General features: G+C 38.1%; 1 protein-coding gene across 1 annotated transcript in view; it reads left to right on the top strand.

The window, feature by feature from the left end:
* The first annotated feature begins 3,288 nt into the window (after window positions 1-3,288).
* wwox (WW domain containing oxidoreductase) overlaps window positions 3,289-26,011 on the top strand; it is a 205,695-nt gene continuing 182,972 nt past the window's right edge. The window contains exons 1-4 of the mRNA XM_047391390.1: window positions 3,289-3,536; window positions 5,530-5,594; window positions 6,009-6,066; window positions 16,959-17,128. Coding sequence (XP_047247346.1) covers window positions 3,430-3,536; window positions 5,530-5,594; window positions 6,009-6,066; window positions 16,959-17,128 — 400 coding nt within the window. The 5' untranslated portion in view covers window positions 3,289-3,429. The remainder of the gene's footprint in view (window positions 3,537-5,529; window positions 5,595-6,008; window positions 6,067-16,958; window positions 17,129-26,011) is intronic.

Raw genomic sequence — 26,011 nt, 5'->3', positions numbered from 1 at the left:
TCGTAGCTCCTCCTACCAAAGTGTGGAGCATGCGCTGTGGCTCCAATGAGAGGACAGAAGTTATCTACAAAGTGCCCATACCACTGAATAGATTAGTCATTAAATAATAATTTACAAAAACGACTATATAAATCAAATTGCTAGTTATCATATTACATCTAGTTAGATAAATGCATATTCATAATGATTTGAGTGCATTCATTTAGTAAATACATAATTCCATAATTGCAAAATTAAATTTATAGTTAAAAAGCCAGCCAACTTTCGACCATTCATTTTAACAAAAATGAGTTTTAGTCCGCCCGCTGACTGACTTCAAAATTGTCATAATCCTACAACTAACTGATGGGAAAATTCAACTAAAGTAGCCACCGTTCAACCCAAAGAAGGCAGCACTAAGATGGTTTTAGGACAAATATTGCAGAATTAAACAAGTTTACATGAAAATACAAAAGTAGCACAGTAAAATAAAGATAGCAGGCTCAATTTATACAGTTGATATGCAAAAAAAAAGTTGATTTGGGGTTTAGCTCCACTTTAAACAATGACTTAAATGTCAACTAAATTTAAAAAAAACTACATCTGTAAATGAATATCTTATTTAATATGTCGCCAAGAAATATATGTATTTAAACTACGGAAGCTATTAATATTGTCATAATTTTTATTCATTCATTTAACCACTGGACTGATTAATTTAATCTATCAGATGTATTCATTAAAGTTGATGGGCGGGACTAACTTTCCAGGCAAAACGATTGGTTTAAGGGTCAGGTTAGCCAATGAGATGCTAGTATCTTTATGACAAAATGATTATGATGAAATTAAAAAAGTTAATGGACTGCTATAACACAGGAGCTATTAATTTAAATTGTATATTGTTTTAAAATACATTGAAATGATAAATTATTTAATATATTACACATTGAAAAAATTAAAGCTAAATTTATTTATTTAAGCAATATTTGTTTTGTTTAATAAATATGCGTGTTGATATTTATTTAATATCTTCTTTTAGATTTTTTAAATTTGAACTACATAGTTAATGATTAAATGATTACTTGTTCTTTTACTTTCCGCCCGTAGACTGATGGAGATGAATGTTCTTTTACTGAGTTCGAAATAGTTTCAGCCATCATCACAGGTAACTATTGTCATGTTACTTCATTTGTTCTATCTTTAATGTTTAAATATTTTAAGGCCAAGTCAGTTCCAGGGAAAAAAAAAGAAAAACAATCTTAAAAAGATTTATTTTTGTTTCATGAAAAAGCCCTCTCAGCAGTGAATTGTGGGACAGGACAAGCTATTTTTACACTGCAGGAGGTAAAGTCAATCAGCTCGTATAATTTTAAAATCTAACAAGAATTGACAGAAAATATATAACCCAGTTTACCATCTCCTTTATGAACCCAGTGAGTACCTGATGTTAAAACATTTGTCAAGTGCAAAATAGCACATTCTTAGACCCAGGTTTAATAAACTGTCACCAAATTGCTGTAAAATGAATGAGTACTTCTGATATCATGTTTTATCTTTGCTTGCCTGGCTTTTTTTTTTATCTGAGTACAGCTGTTTTCTTTAAGTCCAAGAAGATTGCTTAATTGGCCAATGTAACATGATCTCAAGGTGTTTAAGTTTTTTTTTATGGATCTGGTTCTTTCTTGTTGTTTTTGTTCTCTAGTTGCTGTTATTTTAGTTCAGTCATTGTCAATTAGGTTCGTAGTTCATTTTTGTGTTTAGATATTTCTGTTACTTCCTTGGATTCCTCTATGTTTGCCCTCTTCTGTGTTAAATTAGCCTCCCTCTTTCAGTTGCCCTACATTCTTCCTGCTACCAGTTCCACATTCCATCTGAGAAGATTTACAAGTTCATTGGTCATATTTCTACTCTGCCTTTGTATATAAACTCTCTGGATTTCATTGCTGTTTGCATGCCTGCTCCATACCAGTTACTCTGCTGTATTCTGTTTTCCCTGTAAGTTACCTGTTCAGTTTGAGCTTCATTAAATACTTCAGCTCATCATGAGGCTCTGACACTCCAGCTTGCACTTTGGTCCTGCACAACCTCAGCACAATATGACACATGGATAGAAAGACATACAAAAATATATTATAGTGACACTATTAACAATTCTACTAGTTTTTGTATTTTTTTTTTTTAATCTAAAGGACCTTTAAATTCTTCATAAGTGTTATATCTTAGGAATAGAGGAAGATGCGCATTCATCTTGCCATTTTGGTTGAAGTGTTATTTATTTATTTTTTTACCCTCTTTGACTGTTGTGTTTTATGCCACATTAATTACTTTTTGTTTGGACATCATCTTTGAGCGTCTGGAAGGGCAAGTATAAATAAAATGTATTGTTAGTCATATTAGTGCTAGTAGTAAAATATACATTATTATACAATAATTATCATGTAAATACAATTCATCATTGTTTTGTCTTTTTTAAAAAGATGTTTATCTCTTGCAAGTTTAATAATTGTTCAACTAAAGCTCTGAACTTTGCACACAGGCACCTGTAGCAGGAGGATAGTGTGGTTACCAGGCAGTTAGAGCAGCAGGAACGGGTGGATGCACTTGGTTTTGCATACAAAATAGATGATCAGGTCCTATGTGGGGCAGGGCCCTCGGCCAGTCACCAAACTAAAAACTGTAGGTTCTATATATAATGTTATTTTCATTTGAAGTTGATTTTTATGTCTTATTTCAGTTTTATTTATATTGGATGACCACCCAGAGACCGAATGAGTTTTACTGGTTTATCTTTGTTTGCTTGCCATTCACAAATATTGCTGAAAGTTGATTTTTTTGTGATATGATCCAATGCACCTGTTATCCCTTAGGGGTTTATTGAGGTAATGAAAATGTCTGTGTAGTTTTGATAGTGTTGTGTATTTTTATTGTATTTTCACCAATTTTTATGTGCTTTCCCTTTAACTGTCACTTGCTACACTGAATTTCCACACTGAGGGACGAAAAAAGATTATTCTATTCTATTCTATTCTGACATCTGTCTTGAAAGGGTAACAAAGCCACAGAGAAAAACATTATCCACAAATGAAGAATAACGTTTTTAATTTTGTTAGGTTTAACAAGGAAAACGTTTATTATTATTGTTAACGATACTAAAAACAAAAATATGTCTTTCTGAGTAGAAATAAAGGCTCATTGTCTCAGTGCTAGCAATTTGATTGTTATTAATCAAATTATTTTTAATTTGTCTCCAAAAGAAATTGTATTTTTAGCAAGCACAAGGCGGAGATCCATTTCCTCGATATCCCAGATGGCACTTCGGCTGTCGTCACTGTGTTGTTGCGGAAGTGCCGGTAAACGTTTTTCTGACAGCGTTTTTAATCTCCCAGAGCAGATATCTTTGTGTCTGTTGGTGTGCTTGTAACTGCACCGTTTCCGTGGGGACCTTGAGCAATGGCAGCTCTGAAATATGCTGGCATGGACGACACCGACAGTGAGGATGAGTTACCTCCTGGATGGGAGGAGAGATCTACGAAAGATGGTTGGGTTTACTACGCAAAGTGAGTGGGAACCTCTGGATTTAACGCCAACTGTCAAACTTACTGTCTCTGCAGGACTCTGACGTCAAAGTTATATCGCGTAAATCTGTGTTAAAATGAACAAGTTGCTTTTTAAAGCAGCTACAGTAAGAGGCTTAATTTCATGACATAATTCGTCTCCGAATGATTTCCAAGTGCTTCCTTTGCAACGAACTGTTTCTTTACAAGGAAGGTTTAAAGAAAAAACAGCACAGCCTTTGATTAGGTCAAATAAAACAACATTAAGGTTATATCGTTTGGAGTGGCCCAGTCAAAGTCTGGATGTAAATCCGTTTGGACGAAGTTTTTTCACTCAATAAATGTGATCATCATTTGAAAACCATATTTTGTTTTCAGTCAGATTATCCTCGTCTGATCTTAAAATTCGTTTGATGAGTGATTATAAAACATACATATGCAAAAAAAAAAGAGAAAAAAATCTATGATGAGGCAAACACTTTTTCACTGTGGAGTCCTCTTCAAAGAGCTGGGGACAAGAAATGTCTTCCTTCTCTAATTAGGATTTCTGCAGGGTTTTGAATAGTAAAAAAAAATGAGTAATCCTAGTTTTAGGCCTTAAAAAACTCAGATTTTCAAATCTTTTTAATTATTGATTAGACTTAGTAAAGTCTTGAATTTGTATATATGTTCATCTGCTAATTTTGTTTATTTTGTGATTTGTAGTTCTATGTGACTGAGAAATTCAGGCATAATGCTGCGACAAAACTACAAATCCCATGATGGAGGGAAGCAATTAGTGCTGATGAAAGGGATTTGTTTCCAGATGTTAAACATACAGTAACTTAGTGAACGAGCAGAATTATTTGGCAAGTTTGTGATTAAACTTTAACATCTGCAATTAATATCAAATCTTTCTTGTTGTGTTATTCACTACCAGGTCCTTTGTCCTGGTAAAGTGAATATTTAAAGTGTAGACACCTTTGCAACCACGTTATCTTTACATTTTTCCTCTTACAGTTTTGTTTGTTTTTTAGTTGAATTAAACAGGATATGTCCTAGTAAAGGTGTTGTTTTAAAATAGCTTATCATGATCTCATTGGTTTTACACCACAATAATCTGGCATTTTTTAACAGTGCTGCGTAGACTTTTCATATCCACTGTATGTATGGCAGAGCAGTCATTATGTATTATGGACAAAATATTATTTCAGTTTGTTTTGCACTACGGCTTGTTTTCACAAGGTGACTGTGGCCTTGTTTGCTAAAGAGGCGAATAAAAGACCATGTACTGTAAATCCCAGAAAAGCCATCCAGTAGCATTAGGAACAGTTCATGAGTAGAAGGAAAAATTGGTTAATTCAATTATAATTAAAAAGGTAAAAATTTTTTTTTATTACAAAAATGATGGCACTTGGTAGCACTGTTGCCTTGCAGCAAGAAGGTCCTGGGTTTGACTCCCGGCCGGAGGTCTTTCTGCATTGAGTTTGCATGTTCTCCCCGTGCATGCGTGGGTTCTCACCGGGTACTCCGGCTTCATCCCACAGTCCAAAAACATGACTGTTAGGTTAATTGATCTCTCTAAATTGCCCTTAGGTGTGAATGAGTGTTTGCATGGTTGTTTGTCCTGTATGTTCTCTGTGTTGCCCTGCGATGAATTGGCGACCTGTCCAGGGTGTACCCCACCTCTCGCCTGTAGTCTGCTGGAGGCACCAGCTCCCCTGTGACTTACTATGGAATAAGCGGTATATAAGATGAATGAATGAATGAATGAATGAAAGATGATTTTCTCTCAAAATTCTGATTTTGTTTGTATTTTATGTACAACACTTTTACTTGGCTTTCATCCATGCCTTTATCTTGTCTGTTTTCAACCAAGGAGACAGCAGACGAAATAACTTCTTTTTGCTCAGTTTTAACAATTAAAACTACATATAAAATATGAGTACAATAAATAATGTAAAGAAAGGGTGCATGTTGGGTTCTCTGGTCCTAATTGTTCTCTTTGTGCCAACAGCCATGAGGAAATGAAGACACAGTGGGAACATCCCAAAACTGGAAAGAAAAAACGCTGTGCTGGAGGTTTGTTTGGAATGATCTGCTTTAATGTTGTGTTTCTCAAATGGTTAACCTTTGGACCCCAGCTATAAGTAAATGATAATACAAGCAGCATCAGCTACCAACGTATTGCCTTTATCTTAATGAAAGTATTGTTTATTATTTTTTAGATAAGAGTTTGTTGTTACTATTGTTATTTACTATGAATTCTGAAAACGACTTCAACTCCCCTCACTTGCTCATTTGTGACCTGCATTGGGTCCCAACCCATACCCAGCATTTATGAGAACAAATGAAGTAGTTTAATGCGCACCTCTGCTGTTATTGTGTTAAATTATTTTTTGTGTGTGTATGGTAAACCTCCTAAGAAGGTGTAGTAGGTAGACAAATGTTGACCACATTCTGTTCTGTAACCAAAGCAATTGTATTTTTTTGCAGATTTACCATATGGTTGGGAACAGGAGACTGATGAAAAAGGACGGGTGATTTTTGTTGAGTAAGTAAAAAAAAAATACTACTTTGTTTGCTTTACTTTTGTTTGAAACTGAAGACCTGGAATTATACTCTTTATATATATAATTAATTGGGCAAATCAATTTTCAATTTTTGCCCTCTGTTTCAATGAAACTTGTCTTGGTGAGCACGTCCCAGACTGTGCACCATAAATACTGGACTTTCAGCCAGCGATGCTTAGCTCCTGAAGGGAAAAAGAGAGGAGCTGGAATCTGCTTTTACAGAAACAAAGGTTGGTGTACTGATTTCACAGTATTACAGAAGACAAGTCTTCACCCAGAGTCATTTTTATAGACGTTAAAGGTTTTTATTCACCAAGGACATTCTCCTTGTTTTTATTTTTTTTTGTTTTGGCCGGTGTTTAAATCCCACCACAAGCTTGCACTTAAGAAGCTGAGAAACGTCTTGCTGAGCTGATAACAGATGTGGAGAAAAAACATCAAGACTCATCATTGTTCTCGTGAATTTCAACAGCTCAATTCTCTCCAATGAACTTCTAATATACAGACAACATATTAAGTGTCCCACCTCGAATAAAAACACAATGGACCACTGTTACACAGCTTTAAAAGATGCATATAGTGTCACAGAGTGGCTCTTGAGGTGGACCCAATATGCATACAGGAAGGAGCGATGAGGGGACGGCCTGGTGACAGGCAGACAGGACACGTCGGCCGGAACCTCAGTGGCGTGCACTGAGACATCTTTCTGACCCTCTGACCCTGTCACCTCATAGTTCTGCTTCATCTCTCTTCGTTTCTCCACAAGCTCAGTGGAAGAATGGAGAAGAACAGCCTCTCTCTAAATAGCATGATCAGGTGAGCAAACACCCTTAATTGCTCCTCAAGCATCAGCTGTGGCCAGGGTAACTTGAGCAAGTGAGAAAGATGATGGCATGAGAGAAGCTGCTATGTACACGGGAAGTTTCACGGTGTTGGATGAGCGCATGGATGCTGCTGCCGACATGGGTACTGCCCTGGCAGCCAAGGCTGCTCCACAACTGCGCCGATTGTGGCAGGAGAAAACCGTGGGCACTGCTACAGCAGAGGTGGTGGGCGCAGCTGCTGTAGCATGCTGAAGAGGTGGGAAGGATTGGTGCTTAAGCAGACCTGTTCCCAGAAAAGGAATCTCCAAGGGAGAGCACTTATACGCTATTGTGGCTCCAGCAGACCCAGGGGCGTAATGCTTCTCTGCCTCCAGGCATAAATCAAACAGATCCATAATGTCTGCTGCTGGGTCCTGGTTGTGGCTGGAGTATTCTGTCACAGATTGGGTCTTGAAGTGGACCCAAAATGCAGACAGCCAGGCAGGAGCAGCTCGGTGAGTAAAAAAGGTTTAATAAATAATGCATAAATGAAAACTCAAAGCAGACAGGAGGTAGCAGAAGCAGGCATGAACACAGGGCTGAGATAGCATGGGCAAAACAGTCGAGGACATGGAATGTTTGGCATGGCAAACAGTATACATCAGTGAAGAGTAGATGGAACAAAAGAGTATATATTGAGCATGGCATAGGTGAAAACATCAAGACTGATAGTCATGAGGCAGGTGGACAGAATGAAGCTGATTATGGTGGCAGTGGCTGAGAATAGCAGCAAAAAATTATTGAGACTGCATGTTAGTAAAAGAAAACCCAAATGAAATGTCTAACAAAGAGCTAACAGAAAAAAAAAAAAAAAACAGAGAACATGAAATAACTAGAAAAAACAAAACAGTTATCTAAAAATGAAAACTCCAAATAGTAAACAGTGAGAAGTGAAATAAAGAAGGCAATATTTAATGTCCAAATAAACACACAAAAAGAAAATCAAAAACACAAAACCCTCCAAAACATGGCATATTGTGCTATCACCAGGGCTGGTTTGGGACTATCTGATAACTGTCTGTCTTATGTCATTGCAACGTAAAGGCAGAAAAAAAAAAAAAAACTTCTAAGACTGTGCCTCAAATTGTTAGAAGGTAGACAGAGCAGTCAAAGCAGATGTTACAGGAGTGCCTTAACAAAACTGTTTGGAGTGTTTTTAAAGCTTCAGCCTAAACAAACTTTCTGAAACTGTCATTTCTTACATAAGTTTTTGTGAAGACATGTGTATGCAGACCAAGACCTTTTGCACAAACAACAATAATAAACCGTGGCTCACTTCACATCTGAGGAAACTGCGTAGAACCAAGGAAGAGGCTGACAGCGGCAGGGACTGGACCCTGTATGAGCAGGCTAGGAACAAACTGACCAAAGAGATCAGCTAAGAGAAGCTACAGTGAGAAGCTTAAATACAGCGTCTCACAAGCAGTTTGGAATGGTCTGAGAAACATCACTGCCCACAGGAGCCCATCTCCTTACCATGAGGTGGATCTTTGTCAGGCAGACAACCTTAACACCTTTCACTGCAGGTTTAAAAAGCAGCCATTCACACCTCCCACCAACTTGTCCACATCTCAAGTTGACACAATAGCTTCCCATGCACCAACCACCCTGCTCTCCTCAGACTCCCTGCCTGGACTAAAGGTTGCATCTAAAATACATCACGGGCCCCCTGCTGGACCCCTTGCAGTTATCTTGCCAGGCAAAGACTTCCTGAACACCTCAGTCACCCAGAGATAAACACCAGGATCCTGTTTCTGGACATCAGCTCGGTCTTCATCACCATCAACTTAGACATCCTCCACCAGAAGCTCATCCACCTCACAGTGCTGGCCTTTACCTTTCAGTGGATCACAAGCTTCCTGACTGACCAGCTGCAGCCGGTGAGACTGGGAAGCATCTTCTCCCGCACAAGAACCATCAGCACCAGCACTGCCCAGGGGTGTGTTCTCTCCCCACTCCTCTTCTCTCTGTACTCAACTGACTGCACCTCAAACTACAACGAACAGTTAGGCATGCAGGGATGATCATCAGTGCGGACCTTCCCCTCATCCAGGACTTGCACAGGCCTGGGGTTAGGAAAAGGGCAGCTAACATCTCAGCCAACCCTACACATCCTGGACACAAACTGTTTGACTTTCACCTTCAGGTAGTCGCTACAGAGCACTATTTGCAAAAACCAGCCACCACAGAGACAGTTTATTACTCCAAGTTATCTCTCGGACGAACACTTAACAGTCAGAGTGCCCAGTTGGATACCATGCATATTTGAGCTAATTCAACCATGTCTTCATCTTTCATAAAAACACTGTATATATATACATATTTACAAAAAACACATACTTTTATTTTCCCTTTTAAATATTTAAGCTTAAAATTTCTTAATTGAGAGCAAAGTGGAACCAAAGTCAAATTCCTTGTTTGTGTTTGCAAGCATGGCAAACAAAGCTGATTCTGATTCTGCTCAGGTCTAAACACTGTATATCTGGCTCCAGCCTCATGTCTTTTGCAGCCACTTGTGTTGCACTCTTTCATGTTACTATAAATGAGTCAATTCCTACTAATTATTTAAATTTTCACATTCCTCAAAATACTGGGCGAGGAGGAGGACCTCTTTCAGTCCGATTTATTGATTAGTCCCAGACCAATCAATAGCTACAACTCTTTTGAATATTTAATCCTTAGTTTTCCTCATCCAAATTGCAAAGCACTAAAACCACTTCTGTTTGTTGTCTTGTACCGTCCACCAGGTCCTTACTCTCAATTCTTAGATCAGTTTTCAGACCTTTTATCTGATGTAGTGTTAAATACAGATAAGGTTATTATAGTGGGGGATTTTAACATTCATGTTGAAACTGAAAGTGATAGCCTAAATATAGCGTTTAATGCTACCTTACACTCAGTTGGCTTTGCACAAAACATTAACAAACCTACCCACCTTTGTCTTCATTCTCTGGACCTTGTGCTGACATATGGCATTGAGTGTAAAGACATAACAATATTTTCTCATAACCCTGTCCTGTCTGACCATTTCTTAATAACCTTTTGAGTTTAATTTAACCGAGTACTCCACACCTGAAAGAAAATTTCATTATAGTAGATGATTATCAGACAATGCTGTAACAACCTTTAAAGAATCTGTTCCACTTTTAATTTCCTCATTATTACTGAAAAGCACAGTGGAGGGCAATAATTTTGTTTCTTCCCCTTCACAAATTGATTCTCTTGTTCATAGTGTTACTTCATCATTGCATGGTGCATTAGACAATGCAGCCCCCTTGAAAAAGAAGGTAATTATTCACAGGAGGCAGGCTCCATGGTTTAATTTAGATCTGCGTACTTTAAAGCACAATGTTAGAAAATTGGAGAGAAAATGGCGCTCTACACACCTAGAGGATTCCTACTTAATCTGGAAAAATAGCCTACTGTTGTATAAAAAGACACTTTGCCAAGCCAGAACAGCTTATTTCTCATCATTAATAGAAGAAAACAAGAATAATCCTAGGTTTTTCTTTAGTACAGTTGCTAAACTTACACAGAGTCATAGCTCTGTTGAATCATCCATTCCCTTAGCTCTCAGTAGTCATGACTTTATGGGATTCTTCTTAAATAAAATTGATTCTATTAAAAATAAAATCTTTGACATACTCCCAAAGATGATTACTTCATCCTCAGCAAGTGAGACAACATTGGAAATAACTGTAGAACTTGATCTGTGTTTGGACTGTTTTGATCCTGTGAAGCTTCCTGAGTTATCAGAAATATTAGCTTCATCTAAACCTTCAACTTGTATGTTAGACCCAATCCCAACCAAATTATTTAAGGAAGTGTTCCCTCTGATTACCAGCCCCATTTTAGATATGATTAATCTGTTTTTAGTAAATGGATATGTACCACAGGCTTTTAAGTTAGCTGTAATTAAACCTTTACATAAGAAACCTTCGCTTGATCGAGATGACTTGAAAAATTACCGACCTATATCCAATCTTCCATTCTTATCTAAAATTCTTGAGAAAATAGTTGCTAATCAAATGTGTGAGCATTTACACAGCAATGACCTGTTTGAAGAGTTTCAGTCAAGCTTCAGAGCTCATCATAGCACTGAAACAGCTCTGCTGAAAGTCACTAATGGTATTCTTATGGCCTCAGATAATGGACTTGTCTGTACTTGTCCTCTTAGATCTCAGAGCTGCATTTGATACAGTCGATCATAATATTCTCTTAGAAAGGCTGGAATATGCTGTAGGGATCAGGGGAACAGTGCTAGGCTGGTTTAAATCTTATCTGTCTGACAGATTCCAGTTTGTTCATGTAAATGATAAATCATCTTTAAACTCCAGGGTTAATTGTGGAGTACCACAGGGTTCAGTACTTGGGCCAATTCTCTTTACTATATGTATGCTTCCAATAGGTAAAATTATCAGGCAGCATAGGATAAATTTTCACTGTTACGCTGATGATACTCAGCTTTACTTATCCATAAATCCTGATGAGCCCAACCAGTTAGATAGACTACAAGACTAGACTACAAACATGTCTTGAAGATATAAAAACTTAGATGACTTTACATTTTTGGCTTCTAAATTCAGACAAGACAGAAGTTGTCGCCTTTGCTTAGTCAATCACTTAACCTGGGTGGCATTAAATTGAGCTCCGGTAATAAAGAAAAAAACCTTGGTGTTATTTTTGACCAGGACATGTCATTTAAATCCCATATTAAACAGGTTTTTAGGATTTCCTTCTTTCACCTCTGGAACATTGCCAAAATTAGAAATATCCTGTCCAGGAGTGACTCTGAAAAACTAGTCCATGCAATTGTTACTTCAAGGCCGGACTATTGTAATTCTTTACTATCAGGATGTCCACAAAATGCAGTTAAAAGCCTTCAGCTGATTCAAAATGCTGCAGCAAGAGTTCTGATGAAAATTAAAAAGAGAGATCATGTTTCCCCTATTTAGCGTCCCTTCATTGGCTCCCTGTTAAATCCAGAATAGAATTTAAAATTCTTCTCCTCACATTTAAAGCCCTTAATGATCTAGCTCCATCATACATCAGAGATCTGATTGTTCCATATGTTCCTAACAGAGCACTTCGTTCTCAGACTGCAGGTTTACTGGTGGTTCCTAGAGTCTCAAAAAACACATACTTTTATTTTCCCTTTTAAATAGTCAGTCAGTCAGTCGTTTTCTACCGCTTATTCCATAGTGGGTCGCGGGGGAGCTGGTGCCTATCTCCAGCAATCTATGGGCGAGAGGCGGGGTACACCCTGGACAGGTCGCCAGTCCATTGCAGGGCAACACAAACAACCATGCACACACTCATTCATACTCCCTTTTAAATATTTAAGCTTAAAATTTCTTAATTGAGAGCAAAGTGGAACCAAAGTCAAATTCCTTGTTTGTGTTTGCAAGCATGGCAAACAAAGCTGATTCTGATTCTGCTCAGGTCTAAACACTGTATATCTGGCTCCAGCCTCATGTCTTTTGCAGCCACTTGTGTTGCACTCTTTCATGTTACTATAAATGAGTCACATCCTACTAATTATTTAAATTTTCACATTCCTCAAAATACTGGGCGAGGAGGAGGACCTCTTTCAGTCCGATTTATTGATTAGTCCCAGACCAATCAATAGCTACAACTCTTTTGAATATTTAATCCTTAGTTTTCCTCATCCAAATTGGAAAGCACTAAAACCACTTCTGTTTGTTGTCTTGTACCGTCCACCAGGTCCTTACTCTCAATTCTTAGATCAGTTTTCAGACCTTTTATCTGATTTAGTGTTAAATACAGATAAGGTTATTATAGTGGGGGATTTTAACATTCATGTTGAAACTGAAAGTGATAGCCTAAATATAGCGTTTAATGCTACCTTACACTCAGTTGGCTTTGCACAAAACATTAACAAACCTACCCACCTTTGTCTTCATTCTCTGGACCTTGTGCTGACATATGGCATTGAGTGTAAAGACATAACAATATTTTCTCATAACCCTGTCCTGTCTGACCATTTCTTAATAACCTTTTGAGTTTAATTTAACCGAGTACTCCACACCTGAAAGAAAATTTCATTATAGTAGATGATTATCAGACAATGCTGTAACAACCTTTAAAGAATCTGTTCCACTTTTAATTTCCTCATTATCACTGAAAAGCACAGTGGAGGGCAATAATTTTGTTTCTTCCCATTCACAAATTGATTCTCTTGTTCATAGTGTTACTTCATCATTGCATGGTGCATTAGACAATGCAGCCCCCTTGAAAAAGAAGGTAATTATTCACAGGAGGCAGGCTCCATGGTTTAATTTAGATCTGCGTACTTTAAAGCACAATGTTAGAAAATTGGAGAGAAAATGGCGCTCTACACACCTAGAGGATTCCTACTTAATCTGGAAAAATAGCCTACTATTGTATAAAAAGACACTTTGCCAAGCCAGAACAGCTTATTTCTCATCATTAATAGAAGAAAACAAGAATAATCCTAGGTTTTTCTTTAGTACAGTTGCTAAACTTACACAGTCATAGCTCTGTTGAATCATCCATTCCCTTAGCTCTCAGTAGTCATGACTTTATGGGATTCTTCTTAAATAAAATTGATTCTATTAAAAATAAAATCTTTGACATACTCCCAAAAATGATTACTTCATCCTCAGCAAGTGAGACAACATTGGAAATAACTGTAGAACTTGATCTGTGTTTGGACTGTTTTGATCCTGTGAAGCTTCCTGAGTTATCAGAAATATTAGCTTCATCTAAACCTTCAACTTGTATGTTAGACCCAATCCCAACCAAATTATTTAAGGAAGTGTTCCCTCTGATTACCAGCCCCATTTTAGATATGATTAATCTGTTTTTAGTAAATGGATATGTACCACAGGCTTTTAAGTTAGCTGTAATTAAACCTTTACATAAGAAACCTTCGCTTGATCGAGATGACTTGAAAGATTACCGACCTATATCCAATCTTCCATTCTTATCTAAAATTCTTGAGAAAATAGTTGCTAATCAAATGTGTGAGCATTTACACAGCAATGACCTGTTTGAAGAGTTTCAGTCAGGCTTCAGAGCTCATCATAGCACTGAAACAGCTCTGCTGAAAGTCACTAATTGTATTCTTATGGCCTCAGATAATGGACTTGTCTGTACTTGTCCTCTTAGATCTCAGAGCTGCCTTTGATACAGTCGATCATAATATTCTCTTAAAAAGGCTGGAATATGCTGCAGGGATCAGGGGAACAGTGCTAGGCTGGTTTAAATCTTATCTGTCTGACAGATTCCAGTTTGTTTATGTAAATGATAAATCATCTTTAAACTCCAGGGTTAATTGTGGAGTACCACAGGGTTCAGTACTTGGGCCAATTCTCTTTACTATATGTATGCTTCCAATAGGTAAAATTATCAGGCAGCATAGGATAAATTTTCACTGTTACGCTGATGATACTCAGCTTTACTTATCCATAAATCCTGATGAGCCCAACCAGTTAGATAGACTACAAGACTAGACTACAAACATGTCTTGAAGATATAAAAACCTAGATGACTTTACATTTTTGGCTTCTAAATTCAGACAAGACAGAAGTTGTCGCCTTTGCTTAGTCAATCACTTAACCTGGGTGGCATTAAATTGAGCTCCGGTAATAAAGAAAAAAACCTTGGTGTTATTTTTGACCAGGACATGTCATTTAAATCCCATATTAAACAGGTTTCTAGGATTTCCTTCTTTCACCTCTGGAACATTGCCAAAATTAGAAATATCCTGTCCAGGAGTGACTCTGAAAAACTAGTCCATGCAATTGTTACTTCAAGGCCGGACTATTGTAATTCTTTACTATCAGGATGTCCACAAAATGCAGTTAAAAGCCTTCAGCTGATTCAAAATGCTGCAGCAAGAGTTCTGATGAAAATTAAAAAGAGAGATCATGTTTCCCCTATTTAGCTTCCCTTCATTGGCTCCCTGTTAAATCCAGAATAGAATTTAAAATTATCCTCCTCACATATAAAGCCCTTAATGATCACTTTGATTGTTCCATATGTTCCTAACAGGGCACTTCGTTCTCAGACTGCAGGTTTACTTGTGGTTCCTAGAGTCTCTAGAAGTAGAATGGGAGGCAGATCCTTTAGTTATCAGGCTCCTCTCCTGTGGAACCAGCTCCCAGTTTTAGTCCGTGAGGCAGACACCCTGTCTACTTTTAAGGCTAGGCTTAAAACTTTCCTTTTTGATAAAGCTTATAGAGTGGCTTAGGTTATCTTCCTTATTTTTTTACCTCCGCCTTCCTCCCTCCCTGTTGGATAGAGTAATGGGGAGTCAGCTCAGTTATGGTTGAGGTGCAAACACACCCTCCATTTCTGCTACCTGTATGACTCCTCTTTTTCAATGGTTATAATCAGTCTGACAGAGAGAGGTATCCTGATCCTTGTGGTTTTTAGTATAACAATGGCCATCAGTGGGCTCTAGATGGACAAACGTTATCAGTTTATTATTTTACTTAATGCCCCTACACGTGGCCCGTTCTGGGGTGGCTGGGCTCTGGCACTTGGTGGTTTGGTCTGGCCTCCCCGGTGGCCCCGCGCCGTTCCGGACCCTTTGTGGGGTGCCTTGAGACGACATTGTTGTAAATAAGCGCTATATAAATAAATAAACTGAAGCTGAAACTATCTCTGTTGTTATGCTGCTATAGGCTTAGGCAGCTGGAGGGACATAATGACCACTTTCACCCTCTTCACTACATTCTCACACTACTCTCCAATTTTGCATTATTTGCTGTTATTTCAGTTTTTAACTTTATGTTCTCTCTCTTTTCTCTTCCTAGAAGCTACACCTGGCCTGGCTCTGTGTCTACCTGTGACACCTTTCTGGAGAGGGGCATCTTCTTGTGGCAACAACGCTGGCAACGTCTTTCAGTGTTTAACCCTTTTTCTCTCCTAGATATAGCAATTGACTGAGCTTTTACTGTAACTAACTCTATGTGCTCTCTTTCAGACTCTAACCTTGAAAACTGGCTCTGAGTTTATCTGTTCTTTCTTTCTAGGTGAAACAGCTAAAAGAGCTACATCCATTAACATTTACTTTTCCTTCCCATAGAAAGTACTCCTGGATCAGTGCTTCTTTGTTCTCTTTGTGTCTCTGCTCTGTTCTCTCAAACCCCCAGTCGGTCGTTTCAGATGGCCGATCACACTGAGCCTGGTTCTGCTGGAGGTTTCTTCCTGTTAAAAGGGAGTTTTTCCTCTCCACTGTCGCTACATGCATGCTCAGTATGAGGGATTGCTGCAAAGTCAACGCCAGTGACTGTCCACTGTCTCTACATGCTCATCCAGGAGGAGGGAATGCTGCAAGTCACTGACTGGATGCAATCTGCTGGGTTTCGTTAGATAGAAAACCTTTTTATCCAATTTGAATAAATAACTGAATCTGACTGCACTGTTCAATGGTTAGGATTAATTGGAATGTATGTACCTGACTTTTGTGAAGTGCCTTGAGACGACGTGTTGTGAATTGGCGCTATATAAATAAACTGAATTGAATTGAACTGAACTGAATTTCAGTTCTCGCATTGAACAGAGCTCTGTCAGATGTTTAAAACTTAGGATATTGTTTTATAACGTAAACATGTAAAAAGTTTTCCTCATTGTCCTTCACCTGTTTGGTGTGTTCCTTGCTCTTCATGATGATGTTTGTTTACTCAGGTTCTCTAACAAACCTTTGAGGCCTTCACAGTACAGCTGGATTTATTCTGAGTTGCACAGAGCTGGATTCTATTTACTAATTAGGTTTCTTCTGATGGCAAATGGTTGCAAAATAGTTTATTTAGGTTATCACATTAGTAAGGATTATCAATAGAAATGGATGCCACACTTTTAAGATTTTTATTTGTACACAAAATGAAACCCATGTATCATGTTCCACCAACTTTATCAAACAATATCCCCCCAGAAATATATTAAAGTTTGTCGTATGAATACTTTTGCAAGGCATTACAGGTTGTTGCAAAAATCCTGTTCATTATTGTCTCTTTCAGTCACATTAACAAGCGGACCACCTATTTTGACCCACGCCAGGCGTTTACCGTGGAAGATGTGATGGTGAAGCCAAAGCGGTATGATGGAAACACTGCTGCTCTAGAAATTCTTCAAGGTCGTGACCTCTCTGACAAAGTTGTCCTTGTCACTGGAGGCAACTCTGGTATTGGTAAGTCACAGGATCTGTTTTATTTTATTTTTTTAATGCTGGCAGTTGTTGGTGGAACTCAGAAAAACATGTTACCACCAGCTTACCACCAGATGGAGACAGTGCACCACAGTAGAACCATCCCCTACAACAGTGACTCTACTCCCCAGCATGTCCCCATCCTTCCACAAGCAGATATTTATCAACATTAGCCTCCAAAATGATACACTTAGACTCAACAAATCACTCCTTAATACCGAACATGACTGCATTGAAGTTCATTAGCAGGGCTGAATTGGATGTCTTTGTTAAATGTAATGAATGGTATCCATTTGTACTCAGCAAAATGCACAGCTCACCATATAATGGCCTGGAAATAAATGTATTTCCTTTTTGCTTTAGTGTAGATTAGCACAAGCTCTGGCCATTTGTTCACACTTGCAGCTTTGTTCGAGCTAGATAATGACAGTGTAAGGGAAATCAAATAAACATAAAATCGTTAATTGTCTTTATATTCAAATTCGTTGTCCAGAGGAAAATCACAGCAGTGTAATTGCTGTGTGTGTCTATAATGTGATGCTGCAGGGCAGAAATATAGATTTAATAGTATAGATTAGAATTAAAACTGCTCTGGGGCCTTCATTGAACAAAGACTTCATCGACTTGAAGCTCCTGGTTTTATCTTTGCATAGAATCCTGAATAACTTTGTGGAAAATAAATCTACTTTGGGATGTAGCCATATATATACATATATATATATATATATATATATATATATATACTGCTCAAAAAAAATAAAGGGAACACTTAAACAACACAATATAACTCCAAGTAACTCAAACTTCTGTGAAATCAAACTGTCCACTTAGGAAGCAACACTGATTGACAATTAATTTCACTGCTGTTGTGTAAATGAAATAGACAACAGGGGGAAATCTTTGACAATTAGCAAGAAACACTCAATAAAGGAGTGGTTCTGCAGGTGGGGACCACAGACCACTTCTCAGTACCTATGCTTTCTGGCTGATGTTTTGGTCACTTTTGAATGTTGGTGGTGCTTTCACACTCGTGGTAGCATGAGACGGACTTTACAACCCACACAAGTGGCTCAGGTAGTGCAGCTCATCCAGGATGGCACATCAATGCGAGCTGTGGCAAGAAGGTTTGCTGTGTCTGTCAGCGTAGTGTCCAGAGTCTGGAGGCGCTACCAGGAGACAGGCCAGTACACCAGGAGACGTGGAGGAAGCTGTAGGATGGCAACAACCCAGCAGCAGGACCACTACCTCCGCCTTTGTGGAAGGAGGAACAGGAGGAGCACTGCCAGAGCCCTGCAAAATGACCTCCAGCAGGCCACAAATATGCATGTTTCTGCACAAACTGTTAGAAACCGACTCCATGAGGATGGTATGAGGGCCCGACGTCCACAAATGGGGGTTGTGCTCACAGCCCAACACTGTGCAGGACGCTTGGCATTTGCCAGAGAACACCAGGATTGGCAAATTCACCACTGGCGCCCTGTGTTCTTCACAGATGAAAGCAGGTTCACACTGAGCACATGTGACAGATGTGACAGAGTCTGGAGACACCGTGGAGAGCGATCTGCTGCCTGCAACATCCTTAAGCATGACCGGTTTGGCAGTGGGTCAGTAATGGTGTGGGGTGGCATTTCTTTGGAGGGCGGTATGGCCCTCCATGTGCTCACCAGAGGTAGCCTGACTGCCATTAGGTACCGAGATGAGATCCTCAGATCCCTTGTGAGACCATATGCTGGTGCTGTTGGCCCTGGGTTCCTCCTAATGCAGGACAATGCTAGACTTCATGTGGCTGGAGTGTGTCAGAAGTTCCTGCAAGATGAAGACATTGAAGCTATGGACTGGCCCGCCCGTTCCCCAGACCTGAATCCGATTGAGCACATCTGGGACATCATGTCTCGCTCCATCCACCAACGTCACAATGTCACAGACTGTCCAGGAGTTGGCGGATGCTTTAGTCTAGGTCTGGGAGGAGATCCCTCAGGAGACCATCCACCGTCTCATCAGGAGTATGCCCAGGCGTTGTAGGGAGGTCATACAGACACGTGGAGGCCACACACAATACTGAGCCTCATTTTGACTTGTTTTAAGGACATTACATCAAAGTTGGATCAGCCTGTAGTGTGTTTTTCAACTTTAATTTTGTGTGTGACTCCAAATCCAGGCTTCCATTGGTTAATAAATTTGATTTCCATTGATGATTTTTGTGTGATTTTGTTGTCAGCACATTCAGCTTTGGACAGAACAAAGTATTCAATGAGAATATTTCATTCATTCAGATCTAGGATATTATTTGAGTGTTCCATTTATTTTTTTGAGCAGTGTGTGTATATATATATATATATATATATATATATATATATATATATATACATAAATATATATATATATATATATATTTATATATATATATATGTATATATATACAGGTCCTTCTCAAAATATTAGCATATTGTGATAAAGTTCATTATTTTCCATAATGTCATGATGAAAATTTAACATTCATATATTTTAGATTCATTGCACACTAACTGAAATATTTCAGGTCTTTTATTGTCTTAATACAGATGATTTTGGCATACAGCTCATGAAAACCCAAAATTCCTATCTCACAAAATTAGCATATCATTAAAAGGGTCTCTAAACGAGCTATGAACCTAATCATCTGAATTAACGAGTTAACTCTAAACACCTGCAAAAGATTCCTGAGGCCTTTAAAACTCCCGGCCTGGTTCATCACTCAAAACCCCAATCATGGGTAAGACTGCCGACCTGACTGCTGTCCAGAAGGCCACTATTGACACCCTCAAGCAAGAGGGTAAGACACAGAAATAAATTTCTGAACGAATAGGCTGTTCCCAGAGTGCTGTATCAAGGCACCTCAGTGCGAAGTCTGTGGGAAGGAAAAATGTGGCAGAAAACGCTGCACAACGAGAAGAGGTGACCGGACCCTGAGGAAGATTGTGGAGAAGGGCCGATTCCAGATTCCATCTGCTGAAAAGCTTTATGGAGATGAAGATTTCATTTTTCAGCACGACCTGGCACCTGCTCACAGTACCAAAACCAGTGGTAAATGGTTTACTGACCATGGTATCACTGTGCTCAATTGGCCTGCCAACTCTCCTGACCTGAACCCCATAGAGAATCTGTGGGATATTGTGAAGAGAACGTTGAGAGACTCAAGACCCAACACTCTGGATGAGCTAAAGGCCGCTATCGAAGCATCCTGGGCCTCCATAAGACCTCAGCAGTGCCACAGGCTGATTGCCTCCATGCCACGCCGCATTGAAGCAGTCATTTCTGCAAAAGGATTCCCGACCAAGTATTGAGTGCATAACTGTACATGATTATTTGAAGGTTGACGTTTTTTGTATTAAAAACACTTTTCTTTTATTGGTCGGATGAAATATGCTAATTTTGTGAGATAGGAATTTTGGGTTTTCATGAGCTGTATGCCAAAATCATCCGTATTAAGACAATAAAAGACCTGAAATATTTCAGTTAGTGTGCAATGAATCTAAAATATATGAATGTTAAATTTTCATCATGACATTATGGAAAATAATGAACTTTATCACAATATGCTAATATTTTGAGAAGGACCTGTATATATATATATATATATATATATATATATATATATATATATATATATACCGTACAAAAATATAAATATAGTGCCTGTATTGTGACACATTTTGTCACAATACAGGCACAAATCTCAATGTATTTTACTGAGACTGTATGTGTTAGACTAACATAAGGTATTGCCGAATTGTAAAGGAAGGAAAGTGAAACTTGGTTCCCAAGATCGTTCATAAATAAGAATCTGAAACGTGCGGCATGCATTTAAATTCAACCTCCTTTACTTTGATGCCCCTAAATAGAATAGCGTCCAAAGAAGTACCTTCACCTAAGTCACCTGATTAGTAAACAGTCAACGTGTGTGATATAATATGTCAGCGTAAATCCATCTGTTCTTTCAAGGCCTCAGAGGTTTGCTAGAGAAGATTAGAGAACAACCAGCATGTACCTAGATGGTATCACAAAAGCCGGAACATATTAAAGTTTCTGCTGTGAACTGTTAATGTGTTTAAAACCTTTATGTATACACAAGTAATTTGGCCAGTACAGCATTAGTGTCAGCATATGGTGATAAATGGTGTTACTTTTGTTTTGCATGAAATTTCAAGATATTATCCTCTCCCCAATTTAGCTCTCCAGACGTCTTTACTAGAGCCATGGGTGGAACTTACAATAAATTGATAATCTCATTTTACTTTAGTTTTTGCAAATGTTAAAATAATTGTCTGTTTTCACCCCTAGACCTAAATATGCAACCATCAAAATATTTTACTCTGTTTTCTTACCAAAGACTGTAAAACAAGTTGTGGCAAAACCGAATTCAGGGCCTTGCAGTAACCGAGCTGAAGTGCATCAGAATTTATTAAAATATTATTCTGTTTTAGTATTAAAAGCTTTATTTAAATCATTTTCTTTTAGAAATAATTTAGTTAGATTTGTTGCAGTTTTTTGTAGTAACACCTGAAATTGTGATATAAATGTTGTTCTCAAGTGTTTTGGAAACCTATTGTGGCCATTCCTGGCTCGTGTGTTAAAGCTTTCAGGACAAAATACAAAAAACATATATATATATGCATCTATATTAAGATTTCTAAAAGGTCATAGTATAAACAGAAGTAAAAAAACAAAACAAAACAAAACAAAAGGATTGGTTGGATATTCATGCATGAATTTCTCTTTTTTAATCAATGATTGTGCAAAAAGAGCTTGTTTTGAAATAGCTGCAGGCAAGATTATACAAGCCTAAACCACACATTAAGGGATGCATCTAGTGGAGCTGTAAAGGTGTGAAGCTAACCTTCTTTTACTTTCAAAGGAAAAAAGTAATACGTTTACGTTTCATTAAGCCAATATTTTTTGCAATAAGTGCAAAAGGTGCAGCTTTTGTAGCTGTAATTATCTTGTTCTGTAACTGCATTAAAAGAAAGAATGTGGATGTTCACAGTTGTACCACAAGAGGGCACAGGAGGACTTTGAATGCCGCTGTTCGAGTTTTAAACCATCATCATGAGAAATTTGTTCACGTGTGTTTTTTTTTTTGCCATGATTAAAACCATAATAATGGAATATATAATCCACATTTAACATTTACTGAGAAATATTTGGTAAAAATAAATGTTTATGTGGGAAAAAAGGCAAATTTCCTCTGAACTGTCTCAGGTAGTTGCACCCCACAGACATTTTTATAGTGTATGAATTCTTAATAAACTGATATTAACATAACCGTTGTTTTACTCTGCCTCTTATTAAAAATGCAGCGGCTGTAATTAACAGTGTTCTAGTAGTAATAGCTTCTTCTTTCAATGTCCTTTGACGTTCCTAAAGTGAAATGTGGTTATGCCAATTGCTTGGACCCACTTAGCATTTTAATAGCATCAATAGTGTTTTAAAGCATGTGTCAAGGCTATTTCTACTTTCCCCAGTGCTCATGTCTTCCACAAGAAGTATGACATTTTTATTATTAGTAATAGTAAGATATTATTTAATTAGAAAATTTACATTTGAGCTCTTTAATTTTACTCTTACTGCACATGAACATGAAAAGCGAATACATTAATTTATTTATGCATGAAATATCATGGGTCTCTGGTTCAGTGAGGAGCCTGGAAGCTCCCTTTCGCCTGGTGCTGGGCGGCGAGACAGTAATGCAGCTCGTCTTGGCGATGTTCGCAACATTAGTCTTCCTTCTCTTTGCTTTCTTTTGCAAATGAAAAACCTGTACTGACCGGAGTGGTGATTTTTAATTGCGATAATGGAAATGAATGATTGTAGTTTGCTCCCCACCCTTCGCTCTCCCTGTTCTTCCAAAAGGTTTTTTCTCTCGTATAGACTTGAGGTGGTTCACCTGTACCTCTGCATTGATTCCTAAGCGGCTGTGACCCAAAGCTGAGCCTACTATCCATCCCCATTACGCACTCCTGCTCTGGCTCTAATTCCCTGCTATCAGCTAACGCTCAGGTTATTTACTGGCCAGAGGTCCATGGAGCATTTATACTTAAAGGACCTTTGTCATGAAATCTCCAGGCCCCTCAGGTTTGAGAGACAAAATACTTTTTTTGTTATAAATATAGAATGAGCATCGTATATGAAGCAGCAGATTTATTATGATCTATATCCTAAAGTATGATCTCTGTTAAAGCGAGACTATATTTGTATTGTCATCTGTTAGCACAGGCAGTTATATGTGCCCCATGACAGCTCTTTTGGGAAATAAATGTACGTTTATGTATCCCACAACCTGGGGTCCATCATCAGTCAGCCAGTTGCCATGTTGTCAACACAATGTATGTTTAATAGTGGTCAGAAATAACACATTGACCCCTGTCTCACCCAGACAGAATATTCAGGCAGGCACGACTGCGTTGAATGTGGGTGTATTATATTTTGCTCCAAATTCAGCATAATAGATACAGAAAGAAAATAGTCTTAGAAAAAACGTTATCTAAATTTCTAGCAGTACGTAGCAGTGGTAACAATATTAACAGCTTTGTTTTAGCTGTGAATGATTGTAATATTGTTTTAATTCATGTGTTCTTTGTAGAAATGCATCGATCAGGCTTTTTTACCGGTCGACACCGATTACTGGTTTCTTTTAAGGTCTGACCTGCCAATTTCAATTTTGACAGATTCTGATATATATATATATATTTTAAGATTAACGACTATATGACATGTAAGAAAAATACACAGCAGGAGCTGCTAGTTTGACATGAGGAGAAAGTGTAGGAATTACATTATCCTCTTATATGCATCAAAGCATATGTCCCTAAACTTTATCTGATTTTTATTAAACTAAAAATAAGAGTTTTTTTGTATTGTTCCATTTTAATGATAAAAAATACAGATATTTTTCAGCATTATAACTGGATCACTGATCAGAGCTAAGGGAAAACTGGCCAATTCCGATTTCTGTTCTTTACTTCCTGTTTATAATTCTGACTTGACTTTCTTCTAAAGCTACCTTCTTAGAGAAATACATACTGTAGCTAAAGCTCTACTTAATATAAATGCATGCATTGCAATCCACATGTTATTGTTTTAAAGGCATGTGGTCAGTCTTGGAATAAGAGGCAGAAAAGACCCAGACAGTGATGGATTTGGAAAAAGAGCGCCTCATGATGTTTTCTGTATCTTAATGCATCGCCTCTGCAGTGTTTTAGGACTTTATTTTTATTCATGAAAGACTAACGTTGTTCATGTATTTGCTCTGATCCCACTGTTGTGCTGTGTGGATTAAGTGTCAGGGCCGGTGCTCTCCTCTCTCTGGATGGGGAGATCTCTAAGCATATTCAGTGAGTCGCAGAGCTGCGGGAGCCTCTGTGGGCAGATTAAAGCCATAGCCTAGCTTTGTGGCTGATCATTAGATTGAGGCAGATTTGTTAAGCATAACTGCCATTAAATTGGCTGCAAAGCTCTGGTATTTACTGCAATGCTGTTTATGAATAAGGACCCCCTTAAAGACCCGCGCAGCGATGCGTTAAACCCAAGCCTCAGTAAGGAGGGAACTGCATTATTCATAGTGGGAGGAATTAGATGGATAAAAAGATGTTCCTGGAGAAGATGTCTGTTCCTCTGAGTGGCTGTTTTTAGTTTAGGTGACATCCAGGCTGACTTGAGTGTTGGTTTTGTGTGTGGGCACCCACTGAGATATACAGTGTATTGCAAAAGTATTCATACCCCTTGAACTTTTTGCATGTTCTGTCATCTTACAGCTACCTATTTTAATACATTATCTTGGGATTTTAAGTAAGAAACTAACTCAAAATAAAACGTAGTTTTGAAGATGAAGGAAATAATACATGATTTTCAAACTTTTTTATGAAAAAGAATCAAAAAAGCGTGGTAAGTTTATATTCGTCTCCTTTTGATCCGATACCCCCAGCCTTTCAGTTTAGGTGGACAGCCATGTCTTGGAAGGTTTGAAGTTATCCCATAGTTATTCCAATTCAAGATAATGGCTTAAACAGATTTGGTTAAAGTGAGATGTTTCTAACTTAAAACCCTGCTCTAAACCTCTCCAGAACCTTCACCCTGACATGTCCTGTGTTCCTTGGTCTTTATTATGCTGTTTTTTCTCAAACAAATCTCTTAGACCTACACAGAATTTATGTAGTTGTTGTGGGAACACATTCCCATTACTAATTTGTGGACATTTGAAGACAATTGGTTGCTATACAAAATGTAAAAGAGTTCTGTATTGACATGGAATCAAGGGCCACTCAGAAAAGAAGAAGCCATTACTCCAAAAACCAACATAAAAAGTCAGATTACAGCTTGCAAATACACTCAGGTTTAAAGACCCTAATTACTGGAGACTTATCCCGTGGTCAGATATTTTGCTGTAGTAGGGAATGGTGCACTTCACAAAAAAGACGCCATTACGAGGAAAGAACATTATGTAGAAAAACTGAAACATCAAAGACATCAGCCAAGAAAGTAAAAAAAAGATAGGCCTAAATGTGTCTTCCAAATGGACAATGACCCGAAAATACCTGACTCAGTTATACTCAATCTGTCATGAGGTATGGGCCAAAATTCCAGCAAACTATGGTGAGAAGCATTTGACAAGCTATAAAAAAAAGAAACAACCTATGAAAACATAAACCAGCAATTAATATGACTTGCAAACAACAACAGACATGTTACCATGTAATTTATTCAGTTATCTTTGCTTTTTGTTCACTGGCACTTGTTCTTTTTAACTATAAAAGAAGAGAACACTAAGAAGAGAGATTAGTCTTTTTATTCAACACTCACACCTCAGGTAATCTAAACTGTAATATACAG

Source organism: Girardinichthys multiradiatus, chromosome 2 (genome assembly GCF_021462225.1).
Source record: "Girardinichthys multiradiatus isolate DD_20200921_A chromosome 2, DD_fGirMul_XY1, whole genome shotgun sequence".
NCBI classification, from domain to species: domain Eukaryota; kingdom Metazoa; phylum Chordata; class Actinopteri; order Cyprinodontiformes; family Goodeidae; genus Girardinichthys; species Girardinichthys multiradiatus.
Note: the sequence above shows the minus strand (reverse complement) of the source record. Positions and strands in the feature narration are given on the sequence as shown.